At 46.6% G+C, this 15,869-nt stretch overlaps 1 protein-coding gene across 3 annotated transcripts; it reads right to left on the bottom strand.

Annotated features, from left to right (window-relative positions):
• Window positions 1–652: 652 nt before the first annotated feature.
• Window positions 653–13,172, bottom strand: MSL1 (MSL complex subunit 1). 3 transcript variants are annotated; one of them, XM_072780445.1, is made up of 9 exons: window positions 12,046–13,170; window positions 9,364–9,587; window positions 7,933–8,315; window positions 5,983–6,030; window positions 5,463–5,527; window positions 4,763–4,830; window positions 4,214–4,338; window positions 3,970–4,042; window positions 653–3,179 (listed from the first exon to the last, which is right to left on the bottom strand). In XM_072780445.1, the coding sequence occupies exons 1-9, from the start codon at window positions 12,811–12,813 to the stop codon at window positions 3,089–3,091; spliced, it is 1,845 nt and encodes a 614-aa protein (XP_072636546.1). In that variant the 5' UTR covers window positions 12,814–13,170; the 3' UTR covers window positions 653–3,088. The 3 variants fall into 3 exon arrangements, 2 of the variants coding, with proteins under 2 accessions (XP_072636546.1, XP_072636547.1); XM_072780446.1 differs by lacking the exon at window positions 5,983–6,030 and having other exon boundaries at window positions 12,046–13,171; XR_012008994.1 differs by lacking the exon at window positions 4,214–4,338 and having other exon boundaries at window positions 3,127–3,179; window positions 12,046–13,172.
• Window positions 13,173–15,869: the final 2,697 nt, after the last annotated feature.

Genomic DNA, 15,869 nt, shown 5'->3' with positions numbered 1-15,869 from the left:
CAATTTTTAAATGAATACAAGCAATTTGTTCACTTAGAGGGAACTGAAAAATTCAAAATCCTTACTTTTGAGGAATAAATATAAGCTCTGTGAATGTTTACCATGAAGAAAAGATTTGACAGCCACAGCAATCTAACTATTCAAGAGACTATGAGGAACAGGAAGAATTGATTCTTTTTCATCACCCTGGAAGGCAAACCAAGAACCAATGGGTTGGAGTTACAAGTTAGATTTTACCAGTGAGGAAGGATTTTCTAACATTTAGGAAAAAATGCATAGAAAAAAATGAAATGTTGAAGCAGAAGCTGGACTTCATTTGTCTGGAATGCTGTCAAGGGGAAAATCATGCGTTATGGGTCAGACTAGATGACCTCTAAGGTCTTTTCAATTAGGAGGCTTTATTCATTTAGACACCAGGCACCAAGTATCCTGTCCTAGAATCTTGTTTTTAAAGTTGCCACTCACCATAGGTGTAAAGGAGAACACAGAACAAAGGGATGAAAAACATGTTGTGTTCATACACAAATAAAAGAGAAAATGATGTATTTTTCTATTTTGCAAAAATAGATTTCTATTTTTAATCTTTCAATATCTACCAGAACCGTTTAATGCTTCCCAATATATCTAATAAATTGAAGCGGAAGTTCAAAAATTAACAGCCACAATAGTTTATTTACAATTGAACTCTTTATAAGATATTTACAAGACAACCAATTTTACACATCAGAAATGGTATCAAAAGTATGAATTACAACACAGACAACAATATGAAATGGGCATAAAACAAAGCTGAAGTGGACAGACAAGCAATTTTTCTTTTTAATTTATTAACACTAGCTTAAACTTTGTTAAAGAAAGAAACAAAGAACTATGTTTTAGGAGAATTGCAGGGCCTTTGTTGAAGATTGAATTTCACAGTGTTGTATCCCATGTAGGGAAAAAATAAGACTAATTTTCCCCCCACACTCTAACACACTGTAATTTCGCTCTTGGGACTTTGCTAATCTACTCTCCAACCTCCTCAAAAAACCTCAATGCATCCAAATCAAAGGAGAACTGATCTAGAAGAGGGGACAATAAAATGAGCGGTCCTAGGTAGAGGGAGAACCAAGGAAATAGAATCCACTTATGTCTGGCCAGATAGCACCTCATGGATTCCTCTTAGTCTAGCTCAAGTTCAGAATCTGGGGAGTCTCCTGGATAGGGCACAAACACAAAGATTTAATTTGCTAACCCATATCCAAATTAGGAATCCGACAAATGCTGAAAACCAAGAAGAAACCGAGGAATCAAGGAACAACGTAAAGAGACACTGATTGGTCTTTTTTCTTCTTGGGCACATTATAAAGGAACATAACATAGGTCAGAGTAGGAAAGCCAAACAGCTTACCATATTAAAATGATGGAGAACAAAGAAAATCTGGCCCAGTTTTTCTAGAAATCTCTTTCCTCCCCTTAAGGTGTGAGATGAGAGCCCCTAGTGGAATAAGTCCTATTTCTCTCTACACTCTTGCTGCGATGAAGTTCACAGCAGGTTCCCTTGTGGAGAGCCCACTCTCCTAAGCAGATGGAGTTACAAATGAAAACCCATAGCCACACACACACACACACACACACACACACACACACACAAAAGGAGAAATAAAAGCAGCAAGATCATCCAAGAATACTACATGTGCTGCCGGAATAATTCCTTTAAAAGTCAAACCCAGGGAGCACAGATCAACATGTCACAAAAATCTTTAGCAGTGGGAGGCCCCTGAGGAACTTTTCTTTTCTTCCCACAATGGTATCCCCATTTTCTCATGCTCCATTGATGGGCCGGCCACACACCCTACATACCTTGGCTTCTCCTCTAAAAGTGCTAATAATCTGGGGACATATTCTCTTCAAGGATAAAAGCCCCTACCTTCTAGGAGATTAGACCCCTACTTGTTTTCACACCATAGTCATAAAGACTAAACAAAGGCATTTCCTATATATTTAAGACCAGAGGTCTTGGCTCTATTTTCCTTCCAGATAGTTACAGGGATCTTACACTGAGACCAAAGTGGCCTGGAGTGCTGTCCTGAATTTTTTTTTAACAAAATGGGGGGAAAGGAGACCAAGATGATACACATACAAATCTATTTTTACAAAGTGAATGGAGAAGCTCATTAGGTACATCTGTTTGTTTCCAAGATGTAGACATTTGCCAGCCAAAGGAAGCACATATTTCCACATACACTCCCCCCACCTTCCCTAAATCTCTATCCCACCACCAAGAGCTCAGCTAAAAGAATAGAGCCCAACTAAGGAATACTTGAGAAGTGATGTGACACAAGAACATCTATACAGGCTCTGACATGCCATCCTCAAATGTCAACTGCTTTTGTTTAGAGTCATAACTTGCCCAAAACTAACCATCCCCATTCTCTTAAGGAGTAGGGGAAGAAATTCAGTTACCCATTAACTAAGAAAATAATCACAGCCAAACACCACTTCCCACACGGCTGTATTACAGAATAGTTTTAAGAGAACATCTGCCAACTTTTTAATCTCTTTTCTACCCTGTGAAGATGACTTGCTTCATCACTTCACTTGTTATTCCTCATCTGGTCCTTAAGCTCATGGTGAGGTTTTTTTGTTTGTTTTGTTTTAGGGTAAACACCACTATACTCAATCTATAAGGAAGGGTATACCAGGGTGAGAAGAGTGCCATGCAGGCACAGCTCTAAAGGCAGGGGTTGCTTCATCTTCCACAAGTCTAACGAAGACAGCCCTTTTACCCCTTTAACATAGGCAAATGTATAGAAGCAGACACTTGAGGCTTCTGAATCTGCCATCCTACAGATTTAGCTTGAGAGCTCATTTCCCCAAAAAAGGAAAAGAAATCCCAATCACCCTCCATAATTCACAATTAGCCCAATGAAAGAGTTTTTGTGAAATCAGAGTGATGAAAACAAAACCAAGATCAAGGGAGTATGGAAGGGCATTATCAGCGAATGATAACATACATGAGGACATAGGTCACATATACAGGTCTCTGCCATTCTCTGGGAATGGCATGCTACAACTATCTGAAGACAGAAGGTTCTTGCCAGTCCAGCTATTTCCTACACGTCCGGTGAGGTGTTTGCTTCTTCTGGATCTCCAGCCTGCATCGGCTACGCTCATCCAACCAGGGCAGCTCAAAATTCCTGGCAAAAAAAAAAAAAAAAAAAAAAAGGGTAAGGAAATCAACTTGGAAGACTAGAAGGGATTCAGTGTGGACAAAAGATTAACTCTTAAAAAAGATATTATGCCCCTCACCACCCCTAACCCTGACTCCCAAGTTCCAAATTTGAAATGTCCTTCTTGTCTCAAAGCCAGAGAAACAGTGTGCTATTAAAGTGACTAAATAGGGATTCCTGGGTGGCGCAGCGGTTTGGCGCCTGCCTTTGGCCCAGGGCGCGATCCTGGAGACCCGGGATCGAATCCCACGTCAGGCTCCCAGTGCATGGAGCCTGCTTCTCCCTCTGCCTGTGTCTCTGCCTCTCTCTCTATCATAAATAAATAAAAAATTAAAAAAATAAAAAATAAAAAATAAAGTGACTAAATAATCTATTTCTAACTCAAAAAGCAATCCTTTTAATTATTTTATCACTACAAGAGCCAGTTGCTCAGATAGCTTCACTTCTGTCCAAGAGCCATGGCCTAAGCTACCTGTTCCACCTTATATCTAGGCTTTCATGAGGTTAAAGTACAGGCCAGGGCAGCCTGGGTGGCTCAGCGGTTTGGCGCTGCCTTCAGTCCAGGGCATGATCCTGGAGTCCCGGGAACGAGTCCCACGTTGGGCTCCCTGCATGGAGCCTGCTTCTCCCTCTGCCTGTGTCTCTGCCCCCTGCCCCCCCCGTGTCTCTCATGAATAAATAAATAAAATCTTAAAAAAAAAAAAAATACAGGCTACCTGAGACAGAAGAGAGGGGAAAAAAACACCTTTATACTTACTGTGGAGTTAATTTGGGTAATGGTCGTCCAAATGCTACAACAGGCAAGAAGGGGGTAATCATCAAACTTTCAACTATGGAAAAAAGCCAAATGGGACTTTATTAGTAACACAGAGGGGAACTGTCTAGCAACTACACCTGCTCCAAAATGCTGTTCACTCATTCAGAGCAGGTTGTACCCTGGGGGGGCCTTGCACCCTTTTTCTTCTTCGAAAAACCTACTCTCTAAGATAGACAAAACTTACCATCATCTGGCTCAGGGAAAAATGAGGTAACCTCAGGCTCAGATTCCTGAATTCCTTTCTTTTTATACATTCTGAGCTGCAGTCGTTGTAAAATTCTTTGTTCCCTGATCCTCTGAATATCCCATCTAGGAAAAATAAACCAGACAAACAAAACAAAACAAACAAACCCAGTATTACTGAAAACTTGCTCTATAAAAGCAACTAACACAATCCAGACACTAGGGAGACCTGTGCTGACTCTTTTCAATGGGGTGGGGAGGTCGGGGATGGTAAAGTGAACGGTCTGCCTGGTCAGGAAAGAGCTGTTTAGGTCTAGCAGTCCAAATCATGTGCTGATGTTCCACAGACAGTGGAAATGAAGAAGACCATACACAAAGAAAAAAAAGCCAAACATTTTTACTTACAACTACCAATTCAAACTAAGCTACTCAACCAATTGGGATGGCAGTAATTTAAGAGTGTATAGCGCTCCAGGACTTTTCACAGCATAGGCGAGAGAGGTCAGGGTCCTAGGGCTCAGTTGTTCCAGGATGGTTTCTCTAGCCTCACCTTTTCCTTCTCTTCTCATCCAGCTCCAGTTTTGCATGCCGCTTCGAAAACACACTGTCATCCAGGTTCTGCGTAAAGAACAGCAGCTGATAAACTATTTATTACCACGTGACACATGTATATACGAACTCATTTCCAGCTTCCAGGAATGTAAAATCTTTTCCCTGTAGATCCCACCTGAGTCTGTGAGTTCTATAGATGTCATGGGAACCTCCTGGTAACAGAATCAACAAAACACACATATTCTTCTTCCCACACCCACCCTTGTAGACTGTCCAAATTTTAAAATTATTTCCTTAAGTTTCCAACGTGAAAATCATGTCAAACTGAAACAACCCCTAAAAATGCCATAAACCCTCCCTACCTCCATGCTTTGCCAGAGTCTCAATTTTAAGAGTCAAATGAGTTTGGAATATATAATTTTGCTGCTGAGTAGCACATGCTAACTTTTTTACTTAGCAGGAAATCTCATTTTGTTTTGAACGCTCCCTATTTCTTTTTGAACAGACCATTTAGCCACTCTGAAACTCAGTTTTCTCTTCTATATAAACAAAAGAGTTGGGCTAGGTAATTGTTCAAGTTCCCTTCTGGCTTTAGAGTTATTTAACTCATCCATCCAATTACTATGACACATTCAAGTTAAACCTCCATTTCTACTCTGTCCATCACTCCCCTCTACTGACAGGTCTTGGGTACCTACCTCCAAAAGGTCTGAAGGATTTGGGTCCCTTAGAGGCTCTACTGAGTGGTCCCTCCAAGAAGGAACTGAAAAAAAAAAAAAGAAAGAAAAAGAAAGGGAGGAGGGGTGGAACCACCCTTAAATCCAAAGTCACACAACCCTCCTATAATTCACTAGGACAAGAGGTCTCTCCCCAGATAGGACAAAGTTACCAAGTGATAGGAATCCATTCTATGGCCTCGCCTGAAGCCATATTCAGTGTCCTCGCTATGGTATAAAAGAACCTAAAATGCCATTGCAGTCTGCCAGACACAGGATCAAAAAAACCCTAAGCCAATACCTGACAATTCATATAATGGATGCTATTGCAGTTCCTGAAAAACAACTGAAATTTGTAGTCATTTGGAAGTCTATAGTGTAATCATACACCGAGGAATCTCACTCTCCCACATCCAACTGATGGGGAATGCAGCTCCCAACCATCCACCATCCCACCAACCCCCACCCCAGGCCCAGCCAGCACAATTCCTATTCTACTCACCAGCCAAGACTGAAGTTTCTCCTGCAACACTTGATGGCATCAGACACCCTAAATAATGCAGGAAAGAAGAATCATCTCAGTGTAAAAAGAAAAAAAGCCCATACCCAAAATGGAGGAAAGGATCATCACTGAAGTTCTCACTAGGAAGCCATTTTGGTTTTTTTGAGTTGTTCTTTTGAGAATTTCTCTCTGGGGGAGGGGAAGAGGGAACAACAGACAAAAGAAAAGAAAATAAGCCCACCACTTTTTTTTTTACACTGAGACGACTTCTTTTCTTCATTATTTAGGGTGGTTTCCCTGCAACAGTTGATGGCCAAGGATATCAAACCTTAAACTCAGAACATGGCAGGTGAGTAAAAGTTGACCCTATTTTTCAAATAAAAGATCAGTGTTCTCAAAACTTACATATGTAGTCTTCTTAAACAGCTCCCTCCTCCCTCCAAACAAACTACCTTGCTGGTCCAGCCTGAACAACATGCACAAAGACTTTGGCTTCCTTAGAACAAGCCATTGAGCTTCCTCTTGAGATAGGATAAGGATTCACACATTTATTCACAACTCAGGCTCCTCAAAGGGCCGGGATCCCCCCAATCAGACTCTTTCTGTACTGCTATGCCCCCACAATCTCAGAGGTGTTTGAAATTTTCTGTACTAGGGCAGAGAGGGTTTTCAAAACAGCCAGTCAAACAGAACAGCTCTGGACCAAGCCATTTCCCAATCCCGGATGGGAAGTTGCTTCATGGTTTCTCTTAAGTTGTTACACAGCATTGCCATGGCAGCAAGAAGGTTAACCATTAAGGATGAACCTGTTCAACTGACTGAACCAACAAAAAACCTGAACCTAGATCAGGATCCTGGTCTAGCTCATGTACTCAAGTGTGAGGCCTAATGAATTTTAGATAGTTAAGAAGAGTAATCTATCTTCCCCACTTAATTTTTTCACCAGAACAGCCAAACAAAGCCTGGAGAATGCTCTTGTCTTATTGGGATGGATTCCCATCCCCATTCCTGCTAGGGCAAGACACAGTGGTAGAAACTCGGGGCTGTGGCTCTATTCAAGAAGGCTTCCCCCACCATCACCCCGGAGTACCCGCAGTGACCGTCACCGACTAACATTACACAATTGAAGGCACATTGCAGTTACTGGTTGATGTAGGAGATAGGGGAGCATCTCTGTGTGGAAGCCATGAAGAAAAAAAAGGGAATGAAGACCAAGGTCCCACATCCCACACCCTCCCCAAGCAGCTCAGATATCCCAAGATAGTCCTTATTGTTTGAAAAATAGTTTGTAGACCATTTTATTTAAATATATGAACAACCAATGGGCTACTGCAATCCAAGTAAACTCTTCACATTTAGAACCTTTGTGAAGTATAGTGAGATAAAGTAAGACTGTTGGGTCTTTGGCAGATTCCTCCTGCCCCCCAGACCGGGACATAGAGATACAGATAAATGTTTATATAGTTAAAGAGCGGAGGCCCAGGTGAAATTCCCCACCCCAAGCTGGCTCCCCAACCGAAAAATTACCATTGGCCCCTGAGAACACCCAAAGACCACCCTCCCAGGTTTCACACAATATCAATTGCAGGAACAGTCGTGCATGGCAAAGTATAAGTTCTATGCATTTCACAGCACAGAAAACCCTTCTTTCAGAGGGCATGCAAGTTGCCGGAGATTACACCCCCAAGTCTGGTGCTCTTGTGATGAGCAACTTACTGGCAAACACATCTCCCAGTGGTGTAAGCAGGCAAATACATTGAGCACATTTTGCTGTAATTCCATCTATTTGCAATGCCTGCACAGTGTCTGTCTCTGGCTGTTAACTTACTCATTCTTGACAGAACTCTGCTTTATTGATTGCACTTTTTTAAAAATGCCAAGGGCATTTTCACACTTGTTAGCTTGACCGCCACCACTAGGGTATAAGAGCAAGTGTTCTCTATGCCTTACTTGCTACAGTCTCCTCCTTCTTTGGAGAGGATTCCCGTAATGGTAACGGTGATGGGGGAGGCTGGTGCCAACGACACAAATACATTTCTGTGGTGGAAAGGTACGGCAAATCTTCTATCTCACTTGAGAAGGCTTTCTCCTTGGGGTGGGTGCTGGGTCCCTTCTGGGGAGTGGAGAGTCTTGGCGGGGTGTCCACTGAAGACCGGGGCTTTTCTGGAGTTTCTTGGCTCCTCAATTCACGTTTACAAACAGTTTCAGATAAGGAACCACAGGGTTCCTCTTTAATGGGAGAGTGCTTAGGAGTTTTTGTTTTGACTTTTGAAAATTCAGGAGCCAGCTTTTTAACAGGAATCTTTCTTTCTGTACTTCCAAATGGGGATTTCCTATTAGATAGGGAAGAAAACATTATAAAATGTATTGACTCTTGAATAAAATCTAATTTGATTACATTTGGGAGCAAGAGAATAAACACGTTCAGGTATCTAAATATCTCAACATCTGGCTCAGTTGGCAGTCACAAGCAAGAACAATCTCATGCTTACCAGTATAACAGGCTCTCAGTTAAGTGTTTGTTGAACAAGTGAGTTTCCATGGTTAAGAATCTCTAATAGTATCTTATTGTCTACTAAATCTAAAAAGGTTCCTATTTTATTCAAGACCCTTTAGCTAACATGAGGTGCCACTACTCTGTGGCCTATGTCATTCCTCTCAACCAGAGCCCAGTCTCTTATTTTTTTCCCCAATTCTAAACCATGTTAATTATAATCTCTACTTCTTTTTTCTTGCTACCTGCTGGCTTTCCTTCTCCCACCAATCTCCTCCCCCAACTCCCATTCCTAGAATGCCACCTCCTTTCCTTTTTACCAACCTAAATTCTAAACTTCTTTTTCAAGATCCATCTCCTCCTTAAAAGCTTTACTAGTCTACCTCAGAATAATCTTTAATGTATCTGAATCTTGTAAAACTTAATTTATATCACTGTTGTCTACGTTTGTATGTTTTATTGCAGTCGAATTCCAAGTTTGCAAAATTTATGCCACCTTTATAGCTATAGACTGACTAATATCTTTGGGTCCAAGGACAGTTAGATCTCACTTCTTTGTCCAATACTACTTAACACAATGAAGGAATTTAACACTTCCTAACTTGACGTGAACTGCTATAGTTTTCTTTAAGAAGCTCAGCTGTCACATTTGCTGCCCATTCTCTTTATGATGTGATGTACTCTACATTCTGTAATGACCACAATGTTCCTAACAGATTTTTATAACCTACAAGAACATTTCAAGATAGTTTCTCAGCATGGGAGACCTCATAATTCAGGATATGGCTGTATTAAAACTAATTCATAAATCCCAATCCCCTACTCTCAGTCACTGGAAACACATGTCCTCATCATGTCCAGACAGCATAACAAAGTTATTAGCACACCTTTTGTGTCCCTTTCCACTCCGCCCACAAGAGAAAGGCTTGGAAGGCAGAGTCTGGGATGTCTCGGAAAGCTCCGGCTGGCACTCCAGTTTAATTTTCTCGGATAGCTCCGTTTCCTCTCTTTCTTCAGTTTCATAGCCCTGAAACAGCTTGTGCCTTTCTTTCTCGTTATCCTTCTTTACCAGCTGCATCCGCCTTTCCATACGTTCAATCCGAGCAAGGAGCTAAAAGAGAGAGTGCCAAAATGCAGACTTAAAACACAAAAAATTACACCCAGGTACTTAGCCCCATTTAGGCATTAGTATGGTCTTCTGCCTCTTTCCATGGACCACAGCAATTCAATTTCTTTCTAATAGACAGCCATCCATCTGAATAGTTTTCCTTAAACGTAATAGAGAAAGCAAGGTACTCTGCTTAATTTTAGGGCTAAACTAGTTGAGGAGGAACATGGGAGAATTTGTAGTTCATTCTTTTGAAAGAAGATTCTCTTCTCTGGGAGGGGCTACAACATGCCTTTCAAATGGCATGGTCTCTGCTACTGCTAACCATGTGGCTCCAAGTCAGTTTGGGAGTTTCCAGAATTAACCTTATGTTCTTTTAGCAGGCCCTAAGTTTCTCTAACTCCTATCCTCTCTTTCACTCCAAAATGCTATACACGGGGGCAAAGTCCAAACAGTATATTGAGAAGGAATTAAAAGCTCACAGTCACAGTGCCACAAGGGATTGCAGTCTTATTTGAAAGGGGTGTGCAGGGCATTTAAAAAATGAACACTCAATTTGGAAGAATTGTAACAGTAACCAGTACCCATAATCCCATTGATCGAGAAATATGCAAATTCCTTTGCATTTAAGAAAACGAGAAAAATCTACTTTTATCTAAATATTAATTCATAGTCTTTTAACTTTAATTAAAGGAGAACTACATAATCAAACAGAAAATGGACGTCTATTATCAATGAAAACTCCACATTAAAACGTTCTGAGAAAAGGTGCCAACTACACCAAGTAAAACAATGTAGTAAGAATTTCATTTGGATAGATAGCAACATCAACGTTGTCTTCATTATATCTACTCAGCTGCAGAGATTTCAGTAGAGGCCAAACAACAACTGGAATAAGAGAAACAAGCTTAAGCAACGCTAAGACTGCAATACACAACAAAACAGTGAATGCCAAGTTCGGACTGATACTCTATCCTTATCTCACCCCACTTTTCCTCCCTAGGAAAGTCTGCAAAGGGGCCATTACCTTAGGAACTGAGCATAAACCTCCACAATCAGCAGAGAGCCCCCCCTGTCAGCCATACTCTCATTTCATCTTCTGTTTTGATTCACAGCCTTAACAATACTTAACCATGGTTTGTGGGTTACATTTCCTTGATTTCTTCTCCTCCACTGGTCCTTCTCTTCCCGCCTCCCCCCCCCCCATGTATGGATATGATGTGTTGTAATTACAGTACCATCACACCCCTAGACTGCAGTACAGTAGCTGAGCAGTGCCACCACCATGTTGAGTAACTTCCACAAATCAACACCATGAGATATTTTGATGAGACCTGCCCCAGCTCCCATTCCACCTTGCAGAATGCATTCTCCAATAAAACAGCCGATGCCTGATGTGATTCATTTGTAAAGCAAACAAAATGAATAGCCCTCTGCTCCGTTGCTCAGCCCTTGGCGCACACAACGCCAGAGAGAGAGAGAGAGAGAGAGAAAGAGAGAGAGACAGAGACTGCTGCAGCCTGAACACAATTGTAGAAACCATGTTTATTTTTAGGCAGCTGTAAGGTATGCTAGCACAGTAATACCCCCCACACACACACATATACACACACACAGCTTTCCTGATATCTGAAAGAGTATGTTTTAATGCATAAGGTGCTCTTGGCTAATGCTGCAGTAACGAGCCTATACAGTCATGTTCCTCAGAAGTACAAAGAAATAAGAAATTACTGCCCTATTTCAAGATCCTAAAATAGGGATTTTTTGGGGGGAGGGGGGTGTATTTGATACATTTAATTAACTTTCCCCTGATGCCTTCAAATCTACAAGTCCTTATACAGCACGCTTATATACAAGGGAGCTGGTCAGTGGGTCATGTTTTATAACTCAGATTCTTATTAAAAACTGTCTGGAATCCAAAGCAGTGATTCTCTTCATATCATTTAAGAAAACTAAAATAGGATTCCACTGTGAATCACCTCTACCTCTCTGCCAATTAAAAGGCCTACTTGCCCTATCTAAAGATGCTAGAGCAGTGCAACAGCTGCTCTGTCCCTCTCCTCTAAGAATGCATTTCTAACGCAAAAGCTCTTCCATTTAACCCCTTCCATAAAGCCACCACATATGCATCCCACCTTTGCATAGTCAACCCTTCACAAATCAGGTCTTTTCCCACTCTCAACGTCTTTCCCACAAGTCTAGGGCTGTCATTTTAAATTAACCCCTTGGCACCCGAAACCTCCCCTCCCCCTCCCCCTAGGAGGCTGCCCTTTAACCCTTCCCTCCAACCCAACGTGTCTGTGAGCCTGGTTCCCAAGGACCCGACACTTAAGATACTCTTTGCTGGTGGCCAATCTCCTTACCCCTAACCAAGGGATACCTTAACCTCCTACAGCCCCCTTCCCCCGAGCATGCGCACAACTCGTTCTTCGTCCCGAACGCAGATTAACCCCTCCCGTACCGTGTCTCTCTCCGACTTCAGCTCCTCGATCTCCTTTTCCTTGGCCTGCAGCTGCTGCTGCTGCTGTTCGATGAGGTCCAATTGCAGCAGAAGGATCTGCTTGAGGCAGGCGGCCTGACTGGAGGCTCCCGAGCCGCCGCCACCCCCGAGAGGGCTCTTCCTCATACTCTTCCATCTGCCCTCGCTGGCCGCCAGGGTCCCGGCGGCGGCGGTGGGCGCGAGGGGTGGCGGCCCCGGCAGAGGTAGTGGTGGGGGTCCCGCCGGGTCCGAGGCGGTGGCAGCTGGGGGAGCCGCCCCACCCTTGTCCCCAGCCCAGGGCGTAGGCTCTTTGGCCGCCGCCACGAGAGAGCCCGTCTGAATGGGCAGCACCGCCTGATACTTGGGTCGGGGACTGCAGCCGGCGCCCGCGGCCGCTGGCTCCCCCCCAACGCCGGCTTGTTTGGTGGCCGGGGGCGGACAAGGCAAGGGCACCGAGCCGCCCCAGCTCTCTTCCTGCTGCCCGGGGGCCGCCCCGGCCGGGAGCAACAAGCCGCGGCCCTTGCCGCCGCAGCCGGCCGGGGAGGGCGCGGGGCTCCCGCCCTGGGAGGAGGCCAGCGGGGGCCCCGGCTCCTTGAGCTTACGGTGCCGGGGGAGGAAGTGGGCTTCGGCCGCCCCGGGCTCGTCCTCAGGCCCGCCCAGCGCCGCAGCCCGCTCGTAGTCCAGTCGCTGCTCAGGGTTGCCGCCGGCAGGGGCCGCGGCCGCCTTGAACACTGCGGATCTCATGGTCATAGTGGTCCGGAGCGGCGCCGGGGACCGAGACGGAGGAGGGGGTGGGGAAGGGGCGAGGTGCGGGGGGTCGAGGACGGAGGAGGGGGAGGGGAGTTTGGCGGGCTCGCCTCAGCAGCGCGGCAGCAGGCCTCGGCTAGCGCGGCTCCTCCGGGGCCCGGGCGCCATCCCGCCGGCGTGCGGACAAGTGGAGGCCGCGGCTGAGGCCCGCCGCCGGCCCATGGGGGCCTCGCCGCCGCCTCTGCTGCCGCCGCCGCCGCCTTCGCCTCAGAGGCAGGAGCTCGCACCCAGCCGCCCCCGAGCTCATCCCCGGAGCTCGCTTCGGCCCCCCCTGGCCCGGCCGGGCCCGCCTCGTCTCCCCACCCCACACCCCCCCTTCCCCGCCCCGGCCCCCCGCCCCGGAGCTCGCCTCAGCCGCCCCGAGCCTCCATTTTCCCCCCGCTCCTCCTCCGGAGGGGGTGGGAGGGATGGGTCCGCCCAAAGCCCTCCTACTCCGGGAGGGGGTCTGTCGCCTCCCCCGGGGGGTCTCCGCGGCTCGGGGGCCCCCTCCCCCACAGGCACCCCCGGCGCCTCAGCGTTTCCCTTTAAAAAAACGGAGCCGCTCGCAGCCGCCACCGCCGCAGCCGCCACCGACCGGAGGGCGCATGCGCTGGGCGGGGAGCGGGCGGGAGCGAACCGGGAGCGGAGAGGAGGGAGGCGGGCCGCGCTATTGTGAAAGGGGCCGCCGCCGCCGCCTCGAGGGGGGCGGGGAGGGGGCCGCGGGGCCGCCGAGGGGAGGCCGGGGCTGAGGGGCGAGGACCGGGAAGCCCGCCGAGGAGCGGGGTGAAGGTGGGCTGCCGAGGGAGGGGGAGCCGGGGGAGGGTCCGGAGGAGGGAAGAAAGGGCGAGGGCGGCGGCGGGCCGGCGGGGGAATGCGGAGGCTCGCGGCGGGAAGGGAGCGCGGCGGGATGGAGCGCCGAGGAGGGCAGGGGGTCCGGAAGGCGGCGCGCCCTTGGCGGCGGGGACCGAGCGCTCCTCGGCCCGGGCCTGCGCGGGGCGGCCCCTTCCCCCGGCACCTTGGCCGCCGGCCCGCCCGGCCCTCGCCGGAGGGGCCCCGCGGCCCCGCAAACCTCCTGGACCGGAGTCAGGACTCGGGCTCCTGTCGGAGCCTGTGGGTGTTTCCTGGGGGTAGGATCCTAGCCCCTCCACCCCCTCCCGTCCGCAGCAGCCCCACTCTGGCCTGGGAGAGAATGAGGTTCTTTGTCTATAAGGGATCCAGACCAGAAACGGAGGGACCTCTGGTTCCCAGAGGGAGGAAAACCCATGATGTCTGCTGCCTTAGGGAGTTCTTGCCGCAAGCTCCCTGGAATGAAGCATTGCCAACTACCAACAGTTCCTTTTCCCAACGGCCACCTCCCCAGCCTTCTTAAGTCACTTCTAGCATCTGCTGGAGGTCCATGAAGGGTTGAAGAGAAAAAGAAAATCTCGGGAGGGACTTTTATTTTTATTTGTTTAAAGTTTATTTTTTCGTAATCTCTACACCCAACCTGGGGCTCGAACTCACGATCCCCCCCCCCCCCCCCCCCCCCCGAGATCAAGCGTCACCTGTGCCTCCACCGAATTCAGCCAGGCCCTCCGGGGATTTTTATCTTTACCGGGAATAGGAATATTTTAGGGTATTCTCTTATGTGGAGCATTTCTTCCTGTCTCACAATGTTCATGGTCTGTGTATACGTCTCAATTTATTTTTTTTTTAAGATTTTATTTATTTATTCATGAGAGACACAGAGAGAGAGGGAGGCAGAGACACAGGCAGAGGGAGAAGCAGGCTCTATGCAGGGAGCCCGACGTGGGACTCCATCTGGGGACTCCAGGATCACGCCCTGGGCCAAAGGCAGGCTCCAAACGGCTGAGCCACCCAGGGATCCCCAGCACTGGAAATTTTAAACAAGTGGGTGTCAATGTGTTAATCCAAGAGAACCCCATCCCTCTTTCCACCAGACCTATGGCCTAAGATCTGCAAGGGAAGTATCTGGGTTAGGGATACCAATAAAGGGGGTGGTGGGGGTGGTGGGAGGCCCAAGGAATATGGTAGTCTCTTTCAGTACCAAGACTTTTGATACCCTCTCTACACTGACAGCTCCCAAATTTATATCTTCATCACCTCATCACCTAATTCCAAAATTGTATATATCCAGTTGCCTAGGAGACATATCCACTTGGATGTCTAATCAGCATTTCAAACTAACATCTAAAATCACACTCCTGGGACGCCTGGGTGCCTCAGCCGTTTAGCGCTGCCTTCAGCCCAGGGCGCGATCCTGGGGACCCGGGTCTCACATCGGACTCCCTGCATGGAGCCTGCTTCTCCCTCTGCCTGTGTCTCTGCCTCCCTCTGTGTGTCTCTCATGAATAAACAAAATCCTTAAATAGATGATAGATAGATTAGATAGATAGATAGATAGATAGATAGATAGATAGATACCTAGGTGGCTCAGGGGTTGAGTGTCTGCCTTTGGTTCAGGGCGTGATCCCGGAGTCCTGAGATGGAGTCCCCCATCAGGCTCCCTGCATGGAGCCTGCTTCTTCCTCTGCCTATGTCTCTGCCTCTCTCTCTCTCTCTCTCTCTCTCATGAATAAATAAATAAAATTTAAAAAATAAAATCACACTCCTGAATTTCCCTCACCCAAACTCTGCTTCTACAACTTTCCTCTCTTTCTCTCTCACCCATATCCAGTCAATTTCCAGTCACATTGCCCTTTAAAGTGTATATCCAGAATCCACACCTTCACACACCTCCACAACTTCCACCTTGGTCTAAGTCATAGTCCTATTGCACTTTTTTTTATTGCTGTAACCTTGTAATTAGTCTCTCAGTTTCAACCTTTGCCTTCCTCCACTTAAGTTTGTTCTCAACATAGCAGCCATAGTGATCCTGATAAGATGTGAGTGAGATCATGGTCTTTCTCTATTCAAAACTGTCTTGTGGCTTCCTATCTTACTTGGTGGAAAAACAAAATCATTATTATGGCCTATAGGATCTGGCTCCCTGGCAGTGCTCTTTTACTTTGACTGCTACT

Source organism: Canis lupus, chromosome 16 (assembly GCF_048164855.1).
Source record: "Canis lupus baileyi chromosome 16, mCanLup2.hap1, whole genome shotgun sequence".
Taxonomy (NCBI): domain Eukaryota; kingdom Metazoa; phylum Chordata; class Mammalia; order Carnivora; family Canidae; genus Canis; species Canis lupus.
The sequence above is the reverse complement of the archived record's forward strand: the minus strand, read 5'-3'. Positions and strand labels throughout refer to the sequence as shown.